Source organism: Coptis chinensis, unplaced genomic scaffold (assembly GCF_015680905.1).
Source record: "Coptis chinensis isolate HL-2020 unplaced genomic scaffold, ASM1568090v1 utg73_pilon_pilon, whole genome shotgun sequence".
In the NCBI taxonomy this organism is placed as follows: Eukaryota; Viridiplantae; Streptophyta; class Magnoliopsida; order Ranunculales; family Ranunculaceae; genus Coptis; species Coptis chinensis.
The window spans coordinates 265,862-287,740 of NW_028238182.1; the positions used below are offsets into that span (position 1 = coordinate 265,862).

Consider the following 21,879-nt stretch of genomic DNA (forward strand, 5'->3'; position numbering starts at 1 on the left):
TTCTCTTTTCGACCGTAAAATATTCTTTAAAATATTTGAAACGCTGTCGACTGATGAGATTTTTTTGTTTTTAGAATGCTAATTATTTCCATTTACATTCATTTTGTATGCAAAAAATGATGTTAAAATACAATCAAACAATCTGGAGGTTTTTGTGTAGCATTGAAGTTTGGGACCTGGAGTTTTTTGGGGCTGTTGTTCGACATTGTAAATTTGGGCTTCCACTTGAGAAGATTGAAATCGGTTCTGGATGTATCACCATAAAGAACCAAACTTGAGTTATATTCACCACGAGTACATGTCTCATTTGGGACCTGAAAATGAAAAGCCCATGATCTGAAGATGAATAAAGATGTGCAGAAAGCCTTCTCCACCCAGTTCCAATATCATATAAATGAAACCCTACCTTCTCAAAATTTGATTTGTTGTATTCCTAGCCAGCCAAACAAGACAAAATGATCAAAGAAAGAAGAAACCCAGGTTCGTCGAAAAGAAAACAGGTTCTTCATCATTTACTACTTTTTATAGTCGTTTTTGTGTTCTTTACTCGTGCTCTGCCGAATTTCCACGCATTTAGCTTTAGATATTGCCGTGTCCATGTAACCTAGAGCAAAAACAATGGTGGCAGCAAAGGAGATGTCTTTATACTGAATATGGAGCTAAATGTTATGAGTAAACAGAGTGGCAGCAAAGGATGTCTATATATATGTAAAAAAGGATTAGAAGGGACTAGAAATCAGGATGTAGAAGAATATTGGAGCAATGTGAGAGTGTTACTAATGAAAATAAATTCTTATGTCTTGAATGTAATCAATAAATTAAAGTATACAATTGTACTCAACACCTGTATGTGAGGGAGGGTTAAACCCGTCCATACAAACCAACTGACCGCACACGTACGTGCCAGTTAACTAGTTATTATAAGTAGTGAGTTTGTAGTTTCTTCTATTCACTCTCTGTTTGTTGAAAATTTGAAATAGGAAAAAAATGGAAGAATGTTTGAAGCTATTGAAAGGCGAACGAGACGAGCAAAAATTAGCTGGACTTTTTTTATCGACTAAATTCTGTAAAGGAGATGACCATCACTCTATTCTCAAAATATACAACGCAGTCGGCCCTGGCTTTCTCGATCGCTTGCTCAAAACCGGTATATATATATATATTTGAAATGTTTCGATATTTTATTTGTTAGTTAGTTGTTGACATTTATGTTATTATAATAATAGGAATGGGTAATAATGTGGAAAGTGGTGATATTAAGGAGGCTTATTTACAACTTTCTGTTACTATTCTTGCTGCTATTTGTCGTGTACCTGAAATCGCGCGTTCCAAAGATATGGTTTCCAAGGTGCCTTATATACTGGACATACTTAAAAACGGGTCAGTCACTTATCACTCACTGTGTTTTCATTAGTAACTTTATATAACATTAATAATAATGTCTGTTGGGTGCAGGTCAGTTGTTGTTGAGGAATGCTACGAGTTTTTATTCCTAGTGTCAACTTCTTCGGAAGAGGGGTTTGCAGCGTTTTACGAGTCTCGGGGAGTGAATGTGCTTGCGAACAACATGCCTGCTTTGCCTGATGGTAACTTGTCTTTACTTGATTTGAGAACTGTGTACAAAGTTTGTTAGATTTTAGTGTGTAATAAGACTCATTGATGAAGGTTCGCATTCATTGGAGCTTGCCATGACACTTGTGCTATCTATGCTTATCAAAATGCCCATGGATAGCTTGTATAATGAGTATGCAGCTGAGCTGTCACAACTGGTGAGTGGGTTTAGGTGTCAACTTTTATCTTTTCGTTCTTTGTTATAGTAATTCATTTAGTTGAGACAAGAAATCAATATTTAATGTGGTGAATGAGCAATTTTGTTTTATTTCAGGTGGCCGCCATAGCTCGCCAGTTTGCTTTGTTGCACAATGCTCTCAAATTCAAAGCTTTGAACCTTCTGTCTACACTTTTGTCCTCAGAATATGCTGTAAGTTAGCCTTTTATTCTAGAAATTGTTAATATGTATTCTACTTGGTTGAATTTCCTTCATAAATTTGTATTGCCAAGCAAACAGCTCCTTCAAATTTGCATTTTCTTTGGGGAAAAGAAGTGAGCAAAATATATTGCAGCTTGGTTTTGTTTGGGTCTTGTTTACGTTGAACAGGATGAAACCTCATAAACCTTAAATAGCGATTTAAACTTGTTTTCACCCCACAAAAACCTTGAGTGCAGCAATTGCTCCCTTTCCAACACTGTTGGTCTGAAGAAATTCAAATTTACAACTCTTGTTGGGTGCATCCTGAACCCTGACATTTAAATTTTTAATAATATGTACTGGATCATTATGCAAATTATTGGATATGTAATGGTTAGAGCTTCTAAAGATCCAATTTCCCCTTTGATGGACACGAGGATTGAAGTTACAGATCTTTGAATGTTTATTAGTAATGAAAATTTCAACGCTGAAAAGGGGGGGAGAGCAAGTTAAGTTCAGCGACATGAATAATATTTTAATAAGCCGCACTTTGTGAAGATTTCTTACCTTTTTTGAGGGTATAACTCGTAAGGATTATAAGATGTTGATGTGGATGCGTTTCTACTCTCTTTAGAGTTTTTGAATTTTTTGTTGTTTATGTTAGCATTCCAATGCTCTCTTTTTTTGTTTTTCTCATGATCAGTTTACTACGTTCTTTGGGAAAATTTTAGTGTGTTGACCTTCACTGATGAGAATTCTTCATTTTTTTAGGCACCACTGCATGATGCTCTCCGTTTGGTGTCAAATGAGATTTGGCCAATCTATGTGCGCGTTGGAATTGCAGCAATTTTACAGAATCGTGTTGGTATGTAATCTGTTAGTTCCCAGTTGTTGCAGAAGTGTTCTTTTTGTATGTTGATGTTCAACAGATTGTTTGTATGAAACACTCTGGTCGGTCTTTGTTGCAAGACTAATATTTTGGTCTTGAGTGCAAGACCAATATTGTTTGTGTACTCAATGACTGAGGGACTTCTGGATCTTATGGATAGATAATAAACTTGTCCTGGAATGTTTCCGTTGGCTAGAGGGCCTGTGAAGGGCCTTGCCAGATGAATTCTAACTCTGGATGCAGCAGCATCCTCACCATGATGCCAATTTTCGCATAAGAGGCAATGACGTACTATGCCTGGCTCATAAGATATATTTGAAGACATGAAATTTGTTGTATATATTTTGTGTTGTATTGATCTATCTTATGTCTTTTGCAGTCTTAGCTTAGGTAGAAATAAGTATGGAATTGTTAATGTCAACAATTTGTAATCTTTACAAATATGGACACGGTATAGAAATCATGGGAAACTCTTATTAAGTGTTTTTGAATCTCAGGAAATAATAACTCAAACTCAAAAGGCACTCTAAACTTATATTTTATCAGCAGGAGAAGCAGGCTCAACCGTGTTGCAATGTCTAGTTGATGTGTTCATGTTAGTTTCCCTCTTGTTTCTGAAAAACCTATAATTAAGGCTCCATTTTTTTTGGTTTTGTTGTGTTTATTTGTTTTTGGCAATCACTTAGGAAACAAACTCCTCCACTTTAACTTATTAGTTAGTGTGCTCTGCAGCTGTTAATTCTATGGGAATGTATAGATGAACTTGCAATTTTGAATTTTATAGCATTAGTTAAAACCATAAGATTACATGTTTTGGTTCCATCATCAAGGATATGCACCGTGAATTGGTATTCCGTTTTTATGCTGCTCCTTTTTATTACCTAGAAAAAACAATCTCTTACTATATTGAAAGTGTTGACATTTATGTGTCATATTCAATATGCAGCATCTACTGAAAAGTTTCAAGCCCTTGTTTTAGCGGAGTCCTCAATATCCATACTCGGCGAGAAGTGGCTGATTGATCAGAGAAAATTACCTGGCGGAGAAGACCCTCTTCCAGCTGACAGGTAAACAATGTTACAGTGAATGGTTTTTAATGATGTTTGTTGAGACGTTGAGTTATCAGACCCTTATTGTCTGCTTTGCGTGATTTGGTTCTTTGCTATCATTATAGGTGTTTACTTCTTGTCTTGGAGTCTTCGAGGGTTGAAGTGGCAGTTCTTCTTAATGAGATCGCTTATTTGAAGTATGAAGCTTCTAGTGAATCATCTGCAGACATTCGCTTGAAGCAACAAAATCTTGCTATAACATTTTCATTAATAGAAAAGATAATCAAACTGATCTCAAATGTCGCTGGAGACGAAGGTCGCGGGGTTTTGTTCAATGTTATCTAGCACTTTCATTTACAGTAATACATTTTTTAAAATTTCTCTCTTAAGTTGACATTGCTAACCTAGATTAACGGAAAAATAAAATAAAAATAAAGACACTGCTACCCTACTAGGTAACTTCGTTTAAAACTGGAATCTGTCGTCCAACTTCAGATTCTAAACATTAGATTAAGTTTTCCAGGTGGTGACCCTGTCCCTAAAGGAAAATCCACTATTCAGTCTTTCTTTTTGTATTTAATTGTATTAGTTCAACCTCCTGTTGTAATAGGCCATGCGTAAAAGAACCAATCTCAAGCATATGCATGTTATGTTTTCCGGTTCTGTATATTAATTATTCGTGGAAAAGCATACAGGGACCTATATCGATGAAAGCACTATAATGAAGGTGATAAAGGGGTTAAATGAGACTATTGGTCTGGTTTTGGAGTTCTTGCAAGATGCGAAGGTAAATATCTTAACAAAGTTTGATTCAAAATATGCAAGTTCTTATTTCTGAAATTACAATAATTATTTTATAGGAACATGGACAAAGAAAAGGAGCTGATCTTCTTGCTTCAGTACGGGTTGTTGGAAGGTCCGCTCATGTGCAATCTCTTCTACTTCTTCTACTACTTTCTATTTATGTTCTTCTTCGGTAATGGTTTAAGAATGATATTAAGTACAATTGGAAACTCAAAACCTTGATAATGCACTGCATTCTGCTAATCAGTCGTGCACATTTGTTGCGCAATCTTTCAAGTTTTAGCAGGATTTTCGGTTATTGAAATATATAAACAGTATAGATTTAGATAGAAAGTGAAGACTAGTTGTTAGAAGTGAGAGTTGTTAGAAGTGAGAAAGAATTATATTAAGAACTAGTGTTCTCACATTTCTGGCAACAGTCAAATCCTAATATTTCATCAGAAATTCAAGAGTAACCGACATACTTTGCCAATCCGCTTCTTATTGAACGTAATATATTTGCAATAAGAATAGAATACTATAGATGGCCTGTTGGAACATAGAAAGTCTCTCTTAACATTTCAAAATTTCTGTGGAAGTTCCTTATTCTTAAACTGCCAATTTTTTGTGTTTATAATTTATTTGATATCTGCAAGAACCAGAGTGTTTCACAGTTTATCATAGTTTTTATGAATCTATGTTAATCATCACCATAACCAGAAGGAACATTCATGAAAGGGACTCAATGTGGTGAACCATAGTCTCCAGTCATTTGGAGCCAAAGTCGAGACCCATTTTAATCTAAAGAATGTAGACCTCATCAAATTTATTTTCTCACTTATCCTTAGGAATTTTGACATCTGCAAGAACCAGAGTGTTTCACAGTTTATCATAGTTTTTATGAATTTATGTTAGTCGTCACCATAACCAGAAGGAACATTCATGAAAGGGACTCAATGTGGTGAACCATAGTCTCCAGTCATTTGGATCGAAAGTCGAGACCCATTTTAATCTAAAGAATGTAGACCTCATCAAATTTATTTTCTCACGTATCCTTAGGAATTTGTCTTTTCACTAGATACATTTCTTGAAGGGCTCCACCATCAGATCCCAGATGGTTTAAGACACAGCCACAACCATAGAATTCCGAGGTATGCCAAAATGAGCTTGTCAGCCTAAATCTTGGTTGTCCCCAACATCAACATTATATAGTCCATTTTCTATAGTCATTTTAAAGTAATGTTATTTATCTTGTTTATCTTTAAAACTAGGCTGTTTCACATACCTCAATAATGCAAAGGCAGTAATTTGCGACCCAATCCTAAAATTACTCTCACAAGCATATTTTCTGCAGCTACTTGGCCGAGTCACCATTCGTGTGCAAGGAAAAGGTTCAGGATCTTCTCGAGTACATTCTTTCAGTTGAGGGTGAAGATGAATCAAGGTTTATTTACTACCTCATTAAACATGCTTGGTTGATTGATTATAATTGTGATTTTACTGTGTAAAAACTATATGAAAATTGCCTGATTTGTTAACAGCCCATTCTACTCTGTATGCTTTATGCTTCCACTCTTGTGCCAAATAACAATGGAGACTGAGGGATGTAGGATCTTGGCCTCAAACAAAGGACTCGAACCTGTAAGTATATTTAAGCAAGTCTTTTATAAATCATATCATATCTAAAGTGCTTGTGCTTTGTTTTTTTTCTTTGTCTTTAAGATTATTATAAACCATGCTTGTACTATCAATCTTAGTAAGAATGGTCATGATTGAGAGAGTTTACCCAAGGACTAGATCCTCCAGGCTAAGCTTTAGTTGATTCAGCTTATTTATTTGTGAACCTGAGGCTCTGATCTGGCTATATTCCAAAATGCTAGAAAAAGTCTTATGAAAAAAAATAAAATAATCTAAATTACAATGAATGAGGTTAAACATGATGAATTTGGTATTTTGACAAAACAGATTCAATTCTCTCAAAAAAGGCCTTTTTTTTTTTTGGGGTGTCTAAACTCTAAAGCCTTTAAGAAGTTTAGATGGTGTTTTTTTTTTTGTACCTGTGAGACCGTCTTATGTTTTTATATATGGAGTGATGGGTTGTATTCTTTTGTTTTTTCTTGGTTGTTCTACACCCCTTCCCCCTTTCTCTTTGTAACGTAGGCCATCTTAGTCTGCTTTTTTTTTCTTTCAAATAGGCAAGTAAACAATTGCTTGTATAACCCCAATTATGATCTAGTTGTTATCATATAAAGTTATCATGTTCTCCTTTATATCACATTTTAGAGCTGGAGCAGCAGAAACTTTAATAATGTCATGTTTAATTATATTTCTGTATGTTCAGGTAAAACAGAATTTTGGAATCGCAACACCACTAATGGAAAACCAGTTTAACAACAAACCTTCTAATGAAGGCATTAAATCTTGACATTTGACATTGGTTTAAAGTGACTTATCACCTTTGGGGAAGGATAGCTTGCCATCCCAAATGGACTTGCACAATGACTTAAAGGACTTAAAAGCTGATAATTTATGGATATCCCCACGATGGAGATCTTATCCACACACACACACACAATTCAGGCAATCTGATTATATATGACCATGTAGATAGATGTCTGCAATTTTCAGGATTTATCTAATGGTCCACAACTTTAAGTTTTGCAACCCGTTTTGATAAGGTTACACAAACTCAAATGAGCTGATTTTTTGTGAGGAAGATCTCCACGGTGGGAGACCCTATCCACAGAAAACCAGCCTTTAATTTGTTATGCTAGTCTTGCATAGAAGTAGATCAAGACTAGCATAGAAGACTGTTAGACTGTGTATGGATGTTTGTACTTCTGGTAGTGTGAATATCTCACTCTGCATCATCATTATTAATATAATATATTGTTTTGCTGATTAAAAAAAACGTGATGAATTTCTAATAAACTGTTCAGGGATATTTTAATGCTATTTCATAGAATATTTTAACACTACTCTCATATATAACCCCTTCCAGTGTATTCTAGAGACAATTCGAATAAAAATTGAAAAAATTAAAAATAAATTTTACTTTAGGTACACCGGACGTTACTGTATTGCTTGTGGTAATAGATATACTGACGTATAAGTTGTAACTATATGATGTATGGCATACTGCAGTCCAAGATATCAACTTGTTTTGGCTTACACAGGTTACAAATTGTCTTGTCAAACTGATGGATCTGAATAACCTGGTAGTTGGTGAGGCTTTTGGGACCATATTCTTGGCATGTGATACTATCATGAATATCCTTTTGAAGGTACTTCCATGTGTTACCAAGCACATTCAGTACTGAGTTTACATGGGATTGGTTTTCTTTTCTTACTTTTTTCCCCTTATATAATTTGAATTCAACGTAGATAAAGAGCTTTCTGGTGGCTAAATCCTTTTTCCTTTGATTCCCTAATAGAAAGAGGAGGCTTCAGTTCGACTGGATGGGTCTAGTATTGTTCGTCTTTTGACAGCATTTGCGTCTTGTACAGGTTACTTTTTCAACTTGCAATTCTTTCTCAAAGTTCTGTTTCTTTCTTTACTACGCATGAATGTGAAACATTGTTCTATTTTTCGTCAGGAAAACTGCAAACAGTGTGGCAATAGTCTAGAAAATTTTGTTCTATAAGTAGCCTGTTATCAAACCAAAATGTAGGTATTTCAAATTCTTTTGCTTGGTAAACTAGCCCATGCGCTGTAGAGTGCCTTCAAGTAAAGGAAAGAAGTATAAATTTTTCTTCTTTTCAGCTCATAATTCTGCATTAGTTATGCCAGTTTTGCAGTTGATAGCTAATGCCATGTTGAAAATGCACAAATTGTGTACATCATTGGGTCATTGCCAGGTAGAATTTTAGGTGGTTGTTCTGTTAGGACTATAAGTGTTGTTGCCCCCAAAAAAAGTAGCCTATGCATTGTAGACTACCCAATTGCCTTCAAGCACAGGAAAAAAGTTGAATTTTTCTTTTCATCTTGTTCAGGTCATAATTCTGCATTTAGTTATGCTAGTTTTGTAGTTGATAGCCATGTTTGTGTATATCATGGGTTTAGGTTGTAGTTCTCTTAAAACTCTGGTTGTTGCCACCCCTTGTCCCCCCAAACAACACACACACACACAAAATACACAGCCACTTGAACAGATTAGCCGATTTCTTGAGTTAGAACTTGGAAGACTGAAGATTAGCTATCTCACTGAACTAAAACTGAACTAAAACGGGTGGAATCAAAGATACCAAGGGATTGTAGGTAGGATTTAAGATGAGAAAGTTTTTTATTTCTTTTTCCTGATCAAGATTTCTTGACATGTATCCAGATTTTATCACGGACACATCTTTCATCATGATGGCTTCTAGCATTTGCACTCTGATCTTTGACTCAACATCAGAAGAGGCTCTTTTAAGTCACCCCGACTTCAAACCGAAAGTACTCTGAATAGTCTTGCTTTCGGCTCATTGCAAAAGTTTAAGAACATCTGGGCAGGTAATATGCTCTTCTACTTGTGTGCAAATTTTTGTAATTTGTTGTAGCTCGACTACCTTCTGAATGATCTACTTATCTCCATCTTCCATGTGCAATTGTGCATCATTTGTCAATAAATGAGGACTGCTTAACTATTTTTCAATGATCTCACCCGATTAATTTATTTTTAAAAATGCAGGATCAAATGTCAGATGATGCCAAAACTGAAGGGGATCTTCACCAGATTATCACTGCAGGTGGGTACCCCAATCAATACCCTGTTGTCTTATTTCAATTTTGTAAAACAGTTTCATTTAAGACCACTTCTCTTAAAAACCTCCATGCAGGATACACCCGCTGGGCTGATCGATTCCCTCGTATCAAAGAAGCTGCAAGAGATAAAAATCAGTGGCTTCAAGACCTGATACTTACTGTGGATTGACTGGGAACCATACATAATGAAGTGATCTCCCCTTCATTTATACGTTTAGGCTCGCAGAATCTTCTCTGATTTCCTTACTCTCCAGTTCCATGGACTGAGGCATAAACGAGTTCCATAAGGTCGACAAGTCCTGCTCCATTCCAGATTACGGACCTTGGTTTGCATGTATTTAATCTCATTAGGTCTCAATTCTAAGCATATACTTGAACTGACCGTTACTTTCCCTCTTCTTTTGATGGGTTTAAACAGATGGATAAGTTACAAGCCTGATGCATCTCTAAATGGAACTGTAACTAACACAAGGGCTCCTGGTGACAACTAAGTATATGTTCAGGGGCATATATAGAGGTTAACCGAGTCGGGCAGTGCTCAAAAAGGGCTTCAATGTACACCAAATTTCTTGTTAAAGTCATTTGACAAGTCACTCTATTATTAATTGTTTCTTGTTAAAGTTAATTTTAATGGAATTCAATTGATTTAAAAGAACTCGCTTGTTCAGATCCCACATTGTGTTCATACAGAGATAAATTATTTTAGGAATTGCTCTTGCAACTATATATAATTGTATACTTTAAACACTTGATGTATTTGACTAGTCGACCTTCTTACCCAGTTCTTTAGTATATATATATACATACAAAATCAGGGTAAGAAGAAACAATTAATTTTAGATGCTATAGTTAATGGCCCAAAAAGGGCTTCAATGTACACCAAATTTCTTTTTACATAGAATGACGAGTGAAAATGAAACATGTAATACAAACACAATATCTTCTTAAAGATAGAAGAAAGAAAGCAGGCAAAGAAGGTAGGTTCTCACGGAACCAAATTACAAGTTTACAACATTCATGTACAATGATACCAAGCCACAGAAATCATCTGATCTATTATTTAACAACACCCTTGCAAGTTAACCAAACGCTCAGTATAACCATGACATATCTTGCTTGTAGGACACAAATTTTGCATCCCCTTGTATTCCTCGCTCCGAAACTTGAGGACAATCTTCCACTGTCAACATTTCCAATTTATCTGACTCCACAAGTGGTCTCAATTATGATCTACAGCCCTCAGACTTTGATCTGTCAATCGTAACGAGTCATTTATCAACAAGCTGAAGAGGCAGTGATCTAATCACATCTAACAACTCCAGGGTCAGAGATGGACAAAAGGTTACATCCGATCTCCGTGCTAAGCTCACAATGTCGCAGTCCCTAACCCCGATACACATGTCTAAATGGAGCTTCATCAATGACTTATGAGGCAATACACAAGAAAGCCCTCTCTCTGGACTTATGAGGCAATTAACCAAGCTAAGTTCCTCCATACTATCGCAAGGAACACAGTTCTTCCATCGGTCCATAGCTAACCGATCATGCACCTTCATGTATCTATAATTAGCATCAACCTCAAACTCCAACCTTTTCAATTTCCTCCAACCAGGTCCTAGCTTGATGAGATCATCCTCACCAATGGCCCTACAGTTTTTTATTGATAAATCCTGGAGCGTCTCAAGCTTCCCAAGGTACTCTAGCCACTCGACACTACTCACATTCAAACAACGAATGAGATGGAGGGTAGTTAGATTTTTGCAACCCACAGCAAAAGATAGAATACCACAACCAGTAATCCCTGGTGTAAAATTCAGCTTCAAGGTCGTAAGCTTGGTGCAAGAAGCCAAATGACCGAGACCTACGTTGGTAATAAAGGTACAGTAACTTAGAGTCAAATCAACAAGGGAAGAACAACGTTCAGACAGTATATGAATCCCATGATCATCCAACTGTTTCCCTAGTATTGACATCCAGCCTGAGTAAACTATGTCCACTTTCTTCAAGTTACTAAAACGGTTACATAGGGAAGTTACTGCTTCATTTGCAGGGTGTATCCCACAACCAACTCGTAGACATTCCCTTTGTTCTTTCTCCACTTAATGATGCGGAGTTTCTATCGCTTGTTTTCTTAATACGACTTAATATCTCCCAGACTAATTGATCGGGCAAGGTATCCATTGGAGCCATAGTTTCTATATTGTAATAATATAAATATATTCGGTAATTATCCAGAATCCATATTAGCACTCTCAAACTCCCCTAACTAGACACTATTGACTTGTATTATACACGCCCTCATGTATTTCAATGAGTTAGTTGGTGTAGTGTACAAAATGCAGCAGAACAAAATTTTGATTTTTGCTTAGGATTTCGTTTTAAAATGTTTAGCAATACAATAAGGAAGGAGAGATTGGTGCAATTAGCATGGGCTCATTTTGGCGTTTTCATGAAAGTCTCATTTGCGACTGTGGCGATCTTTACGGCAACCAAAGCCATTTTTTCGGCAACTACAACGGTCGGCCACTTATAAGTGAAATAAGTGTTGGTCATGTGGGACAGTATTACTCTTAGAAAAAACCGTCACGTTATTTCTCTCTTAAAGTGGAGAGATTATTATCATCATAGGGGGCAGGGTGCATACCAAAAATGGCTTATCCACTGTATCTTACAAGCTACTTAACATGCCATTGTCATTCTATTATTTATGTATGAGAATGTTATGTTAGTCTGTAGGTAAGAGATACTGTTCGCAGTGGATAGTTACCAGAATCAACAGCCAAATACATGAACTTCAGCAAATCAAAAGGGCACAGTGTTCGACCAGCTTCGGTTATCCTACGAACCAACCAGTTGAGATTTAGTGAGCTGGGACAAGGTGGACATGGTTTGACATTTGTAGCCGACAACGAGGAGTGGGGAAAAGACTAAGAAAAATCGGGAAAAAGTACGTCGGGCCAAGGAAAAGAGGCAGATGTATATAAATAGGGGCATCTACTCGTCTGAAATTCACCCCTTAAGCTGTAATCCTTGTGAGGAATGCTTCTGTTGTGTGTTTCTGTCTCTCTCCACTTGACTGCCTGTTTTGCTTTTGTTTTTTGAGATTCTTTTGCTCTCCCGGTATACAGGTTTCAGTGTTTTTCACAAAGATCCATATTAAATATATAAACTAGCGTCTCGTGTGTTAGAAAGCTACCCAGCCATTAAAGAAGAACATAGAGAATGGATACTGAGTCTACTGCAGTAAGACATAATATCAAAGGAGAATCCATGTCTGTCGAGGAAAATTCAGTTGACTGGAGAGGCAGACCCAGCCAGCTAAACAAGCATGGGGAACTGAAAGCTGCAGTTTTTGTTCTTGGTATATATATATATATCTTCTCTCAAGATTCTCATAGATACATACTTACATTCTCACAAACATATAAGTAAGACATAAAATTCTGATCCTTTACCTCTCCTTGTTATGCATGCCATATGAGATGGTCGCCGCCCTTACCCGCATTAAGAAGCATTGTTTGAAAGTATATATTTTTACTTTCTTTTATCAAGTCAACTCCACTACTTACTACGTCCATCCATTGTGTGTCTTGAGTTTACTGGTCGATATCAAGTGTGGCCGGGTTCTCATTGATATTCAATAACTCTACTTTTGTTATTAATTACTTAATTTGTATGTCAATTGCTTTTGGGTGCATGCGAATGATGATGATTTTGTTTCAGGCCTTGAAGCATTCGAGATCATGGCGATTGCTGCAGTAGGAAATAATCTCATAACCTATGTGTTCAATGAGATGCATTTCTCTCTATCAAAATCTGCAAATACTGTCACAAATTTCATAGGGACTGTCTTCCTCCTCTCACTCCTTGGTGGCTTCCTCTCTGATTCGTATCTTGGGAGCTTTTGGACCATGCTCATCTTTGGGTTTATTGAACTCTCTGTATGCCCATCTCATTATCGACTGCATGTGTTACTGATATTTTTAATTTATTTTGTTCCTAACTTAACATTATTCAATTTAATTAATGTTCCTATAATTTTGATTCCACTCTAGAAAGATCTTTCTAATTATTAGTTTCTTATGTACATGTCATTTGATGTGTGGTGATTCCTTCACAGGGTTTCATACTGTTATCAGTCCAAGCACATCTTCCCCAACTAAGGCCACCGCAGTGCCACATGCTATCTTCTGGGGAGCACTGTTTAGAAGCCAATGGTTTCAAAGCCTTAATATTTTTTGCAGCTCTATACTTGGTGGCCTTGGGAAGTGGTTGCGTAAAGCCCAACATAATTTCTCATGGAGCTGATCAGTTCAGCAAGCAGGACCCAAAACAAACTAAGAAGCTCTCCACCTACTTTAATGCTGCCTACTTTGCCTTCTCTGTTGGGGAACTTGTCGCCCTCACAGTTTTAGTGTGGGTCCAAACGCGTTCCGGAATGGATGTTGGTTTTGGTGTATCCGCAGCAGCCATGGCAATGGGTTTGATCAGCCTCATATCTGGTACAGTTGTATACAGAAACAAGCCTCCTTGTGGAAGCATATTCACGCCAATTGCCCAAGTAATTTGAACTCCCTTTCACTGATTTGAAACTAAGGTCTCCTAGATATTAAAGTATAACACTGCACGATTTGAGACTACATTCCAGTCTTGACGATTCAAGTCAGATTTATTTAAGGGGATTAGAATTTAATCCAAACAAAAGTTAAGTTGGTTCCTACTTACCTTAGGTTTATAAGATCTCATCTAGAAAAAGAAAATAAAAAGCAATAGTACATGGTAAATAACGCATTATAATATTTTAGGAGTACTATAGAAGTTGTTGTATAACATGCATTGCATGAGTCTTAAATAAGCTTCAATTCTGTGATATGCAAATGGTTTTCTGTCATAGGTATTTGTTGCTGCAATTGCAAAGAGAAAGCAAGTCATTCCATCTAATCCAGAGATGCTTCATGGCAATCAAAACCGTGCAAGCTACATCAAATCCCCTTCCTCCAATATTGCCGGCGCTCTCCACCACACTGAAAAGTTTAGGTGTGTAAATAGATATTATTGGAGATTGTCTCACTGCTAATTAAGTACATATATGATAGAATGTAGACGACTATTTTCTTTTTTTTTTTCCTCGTTTTTTTCCTTTAATTTTACGACTAAAGTCAACTTCACTTATGGTCAGATGATACACCAGTTGAATATGGAATCTAGAACATGCATTACATAATTTGGATGTACCTCAACCTAATTTTTAATTTAATACAATAATTTCAGGTTCTTGGATAAGGCCTCCATCATACTACAGGAAGAAACCAGTAATGAAAGTCCATGGAAGCTATGCACTGTAACACAAGTGGAGCAAGTCAAGATAATTATCTCTGTGGTTCCAATTTTTGCTTGCACAATAATCTTCAACACCATTCTGGCTCAGCTCCAGACATTTTCAGTTCAGCAAGGTAGTCTAATGGATACTCAGCTCACAAAAGGATTCCAAATTCCGCCGGCTTCACTACAATCTATCCCATATATAATGCTCATATTTTTAGTTCCTCTTTATGAGATTGCATTTGTCCCATTAGCTCGAAAAATCACTGGAAATGACTCTGGAATTTCCCCGCTGCAACGAGTGGGCATTGGCCTATTTGTCGCCACCTTCTCCATGGTCTCCGCAGCCTTGGTGGAGAATAAGAGGAGGAACTCGGCAGTAGAATCAAACAAAATCTTGTCCATCTTTTGGATTGCGCCACAGTTTCTCATATTTGGACTTTCCGAGATGTTTACAGCGGTTGGTCTTATCGAGTTCTTCTACAAACAGTCCTTGGTAGGAATGCAATCCTTTTTGACAGCTATGACCTATTGCTCATATTCATTTGGTTTTTACCTGAGTTCTCTCCTAGTCTCTCTTGTCAACAAGATCACCTCAAGAGTATCTGGTAGTGGTGGGGGTTGGCTCAGTGACAATGATCTCAACAAGAATAGGCTAGACCTTTTCTACTGGATGCTAGCCACACTCAGCCTTATTAATTTTCTCAACTATCTCTTTTGGTCTAAATGGTATACTTACAACCCCTCTTTATTACCTACTCCACTCTGTGATTCCTATGGAGAAGACCTAGACCACCAAAGCTTTAGTTCTTCAAAGCATATTGGGACTGAAAATTATATGCCTTAGATAATTATCTCCAGGTTATCTAAAAAAAGAGACAATCATCTCTATACATAATTATTTTCTCCCTTTCTTTTACCTTTCTCTTGACTCTTGTATAAATTATTGAAAAAACAACGTAATAAAGGTATAAAGATAGTCTTTTGGCTCTTATTTTACACCTAACTTAGCTTGGTGTCTTCCCACCTTCCGTTTTCGTTTTTGACTACTTCAAGTTGACTTCTGATACCTGATCTTTGATTTGGTTTCAAGGATTTGGAATGAAGTTAGGCCTGAATCTCACATACAAGATTCAATGCATTCACCTTGTTTTTGACTTTGCTCTTCACTAGTGCCATTCTATTATCATGAGCAAAGATGACTTTCAGGTTTCAGCACATGTTGGTAAAAAGGAAAGAAAGAAAAGAAAGAAAGAAAAAGAAAAAGGAAGTGGTCGCCTGTTTAATGCTTCCAACTTTAATGTTTGTTTAAAAGAGGGATCACTATAAAGCAGATCCACTAATGATGATGTGATGCATGTATATGAAAGTTTGAAACCCTCCATTCAGTCCATTGGCAAAATATATATGCTGCAAAGTTATTATTACCTTCTCCAGCACTTACCTCTCTTTGAAGAAACATGTCCTTTACATGTTTCCTACTGACACCTATAGGCCCCTCCATTTGCACTTCTAACCCCGGACACCACTGGCTAGGATTGATCTATATGTTTGCTAAAAGGTTATCATGGCCCCATTAGCAATATCTCTTAATGGCACATGTAAATGCGGCATTTCTGCCCTTGCACCAACAAAGTAAACAACATCATATACCGCATAACTTTGTTTCTAGTTCCAAGTTTCAAAGTCTTTAGTTCGTTTGCATAAAGCTTAGGATTTGGGGGTCGAGAAACTCAACGCCACTAATCCTGAACAACTTGGAGTCGGGCTTTGTTTTCGCACTACTACGGATATGGGGAAAGTTTCGATTCAATTGTCAGCTGCGCCAAATTTCCAAGTTCACATGATTTGAGGTCTAGGTTTCAAACCCCTCCAGTATTACCGAATTACTAATCTCATGAAAAACAGGTTTTATTGGTCAGGCAACGTTGACACCCAAATTGACACTCTTACTAAACACAATGATTTAATAGCCGATTTTTGGTAAATATGATCGATCTCCCTGTGGATAAGATCTTTGTAAAGGAGGCTTAAGACCCTCCTACGGCATTTGCAACGTAACATGGTAAAGTTATGCGCAACTTAAATCAAACGTTTTCATAAAATAAATATTGAGTACAAATGTTCCGATCCAACGTTTAGAAATACTTCATTTAAAAAAATGTTATGATTATGTAATTGAATCATCTGTCTAGGAAAGAATAGACTGACAAAGCGGGGACCAATTACAGAAACAAGGCACTGAGCAATACCCATAAATGTTTTAATATAAATAATCGGCTATTAGCAACACCTCACAAATATTTTAATGTAAATGTTTTTCTTTATTCCAATACAATTTCAAGATCTATCATCCCATATACAAAATGATTGAAATTGTACATATATTCTAACCATAATCTTAAGGTATTCAAATGACAAATTAAATAAAACTTTCAAGAGGGGTTCCAAAGTTGCACCTAAAAATTTACAAACAATAGTGAAAAAAAATCCAGGCATTAAGGGCTATGCTCACTGATTTAAAACCTCATTTTTTGTGGATATGATCTACTAACCATAAAGAACATCTCTACAAAAATTCAACTTGTTTGACAATTTTTAACATGGGCAAAAAATGATTGCAAAAACTAGACATTTCTGGACCGTTAAATATTTTTTCAAAAGTGGCAAAAGATGATTGCAAAAACTAGACATTTCTAGACCGTTAGATATTTTTTCAAAAGTAAACAACAAATTTTATCTAAGTTAGAGAACATCTCTAAAAGAATTTTCTCATTTTCTCATTTTTTCATTTTTTTTTTTATTTTTTATTTTTTTTTTTTTTTTGTATATTATACTCTTCGATTAAAAGAAAATGTTTTTTTTTGAGAACATGTAAAAGAAATATGATTTCAACATTGAAAGATAATCCTATGTGAATAACTTAGCCAAATAAAGATGACAAAATAACTTAGCCAAATAAAGATGAACCCAGGCCTCCTCAGGCAGTAGTTGGTGAAGAAAACCTTGAAACAACTATAACAAACACAGAGCAGTCATTGGTAATCAGGGAAATGGCCGGGTGCAACAGGTAATGAGGTAACAGATGCCCAAAGTGGGCCTTGTACACAGATAGTGGCATGGCAGCAAGCCCAAGCAAGTAACAGCGAAGGGGCTTCACAAAGTAACATCAATTTGATCTCTCCAGGAAAGGTGGAATGTATTTTTGATATAAACAATGAGGAGGAAAGTTCAGTGGTAGTGTTCCAAACCCCTACCCAACAGAGTAGACAAAGGAATACTGAAGCAGAACAAATCTGTGTTAAAAGGAATATTTTTGAAGAGCTTGTTGGTCTCGAAGATGATGATTTGTCGGATGCTGAACTAGAACTCTTTGGAGATTCATACACTTCTCCGAGGATTTTGCAAGTGCCTACAGAGGGAACAACTGTTCAAACTAGAGCCCAGAAGAAGAAAAATACAAAGCAGCAAGTAAATACTGGGAAGAGAGGAAAGGGTAGATCAAAAGGGAGTGGTAAGCGAAAGAACCGGTAATCTGTCTCCTCAATGATGAAAATCTGCAGCTGGAATGTAAGGGCTATGAATAATGGTTTAAAAGCAAAACAGATGTGCAAGTTTATTTTAGATAACAAGATTAGTTGTATGGGGTTTTTGGAAACTAAAGTGAAGATGGAAAAGTACTTAAATTTTTTTGATATAGCCTGGCCAAATTGGGAGATCGTCCACAACTACTCTAGTGACGAATGAGGAAGAATTTGGCTTATTTGGGATGGTAGTTTTGTAGCTATCCAAAAGGAAGTGGAAGGCTCCCAATTTATTCACTGCAAGGTTACCTTACTGCAATATGGAATTTCATTTTTCTTAACTACGGTTTATGGAAGTAATAATAGTCATGATAGACTAATTTTGTGGGAAGAGTTAAAGGCTATCAGTACAGGAGTTCATGGCCCATGGTGTGTTATGGGGGACTTCAATAATGTGTTGTTCTCGCATGAGAGAATATGTGATAGGGTTGTTCATCCGAGAGAAACGCAGCCATTCTCAACATGCCTTAATGTAGCTAGACTGTTTGATCACTCAACAATGGGATGTTTTTATACTTGGAATAGTGGAGGCGATCATATGAGGAAATGGTAAAAAATAGATAGGTGTCTTGTAAATGCAGCATGGTCCTCTATAAGTTTGGCAACAAAGGTGGAATTCTTACCTCAAGGACCATCCGATCACTGCCTTATGGTGATATCTTTCCTCAATTCTATCAGAAGCCACCCACCATTTAGATTCTGCAACTTCTGGACGCTCCATCAAGATTTTGAGAGTTCGCTAAAAGTGTGCTGGGAAATAGCAGACGATGGGAACCTTGATTTCATGTTAACAAGAAAGCTTAAGAGCTTGAAGGCAGTTCTGAAAGGCTGGGCAAAGAATTGCTGTAGTGACACCCATAGACTAGTGGAAGAGACAAGAAGGGTGCTGAAGGCAGTTCAAGAAAACCTGCATAAGAATCCGCTTGATTGTGCTCTGAGTGCCCAAGAATATGAAATAAGAGAGAAGCTATGTTTCCTGATCAGGCTTGAGGAAGCAGATATTTTTCACAAAACTGACATTGATTGGTTATGTTTTGGTGACAAATGTAGTGGATACTTCTTTAATGCTTTAAAGAAGAGGATGACCAAAAAACATGTTTGGGATATTACTGATGCATAGGTGTAAGAAGAGAAGGCAAAAAACAAGTAGCGGAGGCTTTTGTGGAATATTATTCGGAGCTTCTAGGGGTTACTTCCTCTGCTTCATGTGATGTCGGTTATCTTAATAGTCTGAGTATGGAGGAGATCTCTCTTGACACGAGTAAGTTCTTAGCATCACCAATTTCTGATATTGAGATCAAAGAAGCCTTGTTTGCAATGGAGGACAATAAAGCACCAGGGCCAGATGGGTTTAATGCTCATTTCTTCAAGGAAAGCTGGTCTACCGTTGGAGAAGATTTCAAAAGGGCTATCAAACACATTTTTCTCCATAAAAGGATGACAGGAGGTATAAACTCCACATTTCTCTATCTTATTCCTAAATTGAGAAATGATCGAGTGTTGCTTCTTTTAGACCTATCACATGCTGTAATATTATATACAAATGTGTGTCTAAAGTGCTAACAAACAGAATGAAGACTTGTATTTCCTCGTTGATTTCTTGCTCTCAATTTGCGTTTATTCCAGGAAGAACTATCCAAGATAACCTTCTGTTAGCTCATGAGATGCTAAGGGGCTATGCGAGAAAGAAAGGTCTGAAGAGGTGTGCTATCAAGCTGGACATAAAGAAAGCCTATGATTCTGTGTCGTGGCAAGCACTTGAGGCCATTTTACAAAAGTTTAAATTCCTCCTTGTGTTCATTGAATGGTTGTTTATGTCTATGCATCTCCTTGGTACTCTGTAATGGTAAATGGGACACGGAAGGGTATTTTGAAGGTAAAAGAGGACTTCGACAGGGGGACCCAATTTCACCATACCTTTTTGTGCTTGTCATGGAGGTATTAAGTGTTTTTAAATCAAGGGCTCCAGTTGAAAAGGATAAAAGCTCATTCAAAGTGCAAGAAGCTGGCCATTTCCTATCTCTACTTTGCAGACGACATTCTTCTATTCTACAAAGGCAACATAGAGTCTATCATGGCTATCAAAGATATTATGTATACTTTCTCTCAAGCAACAGGACTACATCTTAGCAATGAAAAGACTACTATTCTCACTGGAAGTATGTCTGAAGAAGAGGGACTAGAGGTAGCTGCAGCAATGAATATCTCTCTGGTAACTCCACCTGTTACCTACCTAGGGCTACCTCTCACTGCTTCAAGACTAGGTATACGGGAATGCTTGCCCCTCATAGAAAAGATCACAACTCGGATTTCAAACTGGAAGAACAAAGATCTTAACAGAGCAGGTAGAGTTAAGTTGGTTAAGTCTGTCCTTTCATCCTTTCTTTCTTATTGGGCCCAAACCTTTGTCCTTCCGAAGACAGTACTTGATAAAGTGGCCAAGTTGTGTAATAGATTTATTTGGACTGGTTCAAATATGGCTAGAAAGATGCATCATGCTAGTCATGGAAAGCTCAGACTAGATTAAGATCAAGGTGGACTGGGGCTTTTGGATCCAATGGTCTGGAATAAAGCTGCGTACTGTGGGTTGGTTATCAAAATTGCGCAGAAACATGAGTGCTTGTGGGTTAAATGGTCATGGGATAATCATATAAAACATGAGCACTTTTGGACGATGAAGACCCCTCGAGACTGCTCTTGGGTTTGGAGAGGGGTGATGAAGCATCGAGAAATTGCTTGGAAGTTTGTAAGGTACTGTATAGCAAATGGAGAGGAGACTAGTTTCTGGCATGACCCATGGTGCTCGGGACCTCTTATCAAGAATGAACAGGCGAGAAATCTCCTTGCACATGTAGTACCTGAAGATGCAAAGGTCGCGGAAGTGATAGCTGATGGGGGTTGGGCGAGAACTATAGTTGATCTTCCAGAGTGCGAAGTAAAGAAATGGATAATGGAAACTGAGATAAATTCCCACATTGAAAAAGACCAGATCACATGGACTCCAACCAGTACAGGAGCATTCACGATTTCTTCAGCATATGCAGCTCTAAAAAATGTGCGAAGCAAGGTAAAATGGTACAAGATTGTATGGGGGAAGCTTTCAGTACCTAAACATTCCTTTACTATCTGGCAACTGTTCTAGGGTGCGCTACCTACGCAGAATCGACTGATGAATAAGAAGGTGATTAGAACATCAAAATGCTGCCTGTGTGACAGTCATGAAGAAAGCTCTGGCTTTCTCTTCTTTGATTGCAATTATTCCCATCTTGTATGGAGAAACTTCAAAAGAGCTATGGGGCTTCTGAAATGGTAAAACCTTCTCACAATGAATGGTACTATCTATTGCGTATTTGCCGTACCTCCACAGTGGCAAATGAGATTATACGGGCTATGATTTGCGAGGCAGTTAAGGAAATCTGGACAGAGAGAAACTGGAGACTGAAGAAACAAGAGGTTTAGACAGGCTGATGTTGTTAGCTTGAAGGTACTGAATAACATGAAAATCTATTTGGGGAAATCGATGGAATCAGTGAAGGAGG

The 21,879-nt window shown here is 37.1% G+C and overlaps 3 protein-coding genes and 1 pseudogene across 4 annotated transcripts; 3 read left to right on the top strand and 1 right to left on the bottom strand.

Annotated features, from left to right (window-relative positions):
• Positions 1–980: 980 nt before the first annotated feature.
• On the top strand, positions 981–10,089 carry LOC147472815 (uncharacterized). 2 transcript variants are annotated; one of them, XM_086588247.1, is made up of 18 exons: positions 981–1,147; positions 1,227–1,380; positions 1,456–1,586; positions 1,666–1,769; positions 1,886–1,981; positions 2,741–2,834; positions 3,805–3,925; positions 4,033–4,223; positions 4,603–4,694; positions 4,768–4,823; positions 6,045–6,134; positions 6,232–6,331; positions 7,867–7,974; positions 8,125–8,197; positions 9,016–9,182; positions 9,361–9,418; positions 9,509–9,764; positions 9,853–10,089. In XM_086588247.1, exons 1-15 carry the CDS (start codon positions 988–990, stop codon positions 9,132–9,134), a joined length of 1,689 nt encoding a protein of 562 aa, XP_086444373.1. In that variant the 5' UTR covers positions 981–987; the 3' UTR covers positions 9,135–9,182; positions 9,361–9,418; positions 9,509–9,764; positions 9,853–10,089. The 2 variants fall into 2 exon arrangements, with proteins under 2 accessions (XP_086444373.1, XP_086444372.1); XM_086588246.1 differs by having other exon boundaries at positions 9,509–9,722.
• A 613-nt stretch (positions 10,090–10,702) lies between these two features.
• On the bottom strand, positions 10,703–11,633 carry LOC147472816 (F-box/LRR-repeat protein 14 pseudogene; annotated as a pseudogene).
• Positions 11,634–12,445: 812 nt separating this feature from the next.
• Positions 12,446–15,748, top strand: LOC147472817 (protein NRT1/ PTR FAMILY 4.3-like). The gene is made up of 5 exons (XM_086588249.1): positions 12,446–12,795; positions 13,158–13,375; positions 13,555–13,995; positions 14,329–14,471; positions 14,706–15,748. The coding sequence occupies exons 1-5, from the start codon at positions 12,657–12,659 to the stop codon at positions 15,601–15,603; spliced, it is 1,839 nt and encodes a 612-aa protein (XP_086444375.1). The 5' UTR covers positions 12,446–12,656; the 3' UTR covers positions 15,604–15,748.
• Positions 15,749–20,897: 5,149 nt separating this feature from the next.
• LOC147472818 (uncharacterized) lies at positions 20,898–21,482 on the top strand. Its single transcript, XM_086588271.1, has one exon. The coding sequence runs from the start codon at positions 20,898–20,900 to the stop codon at positions 21,480–21,482; it is 585 nt and encodes a 194-aa protein (XP_086444397.1).
• Positions 21,483–21,879: the final 397 nt, after the last annotated feature.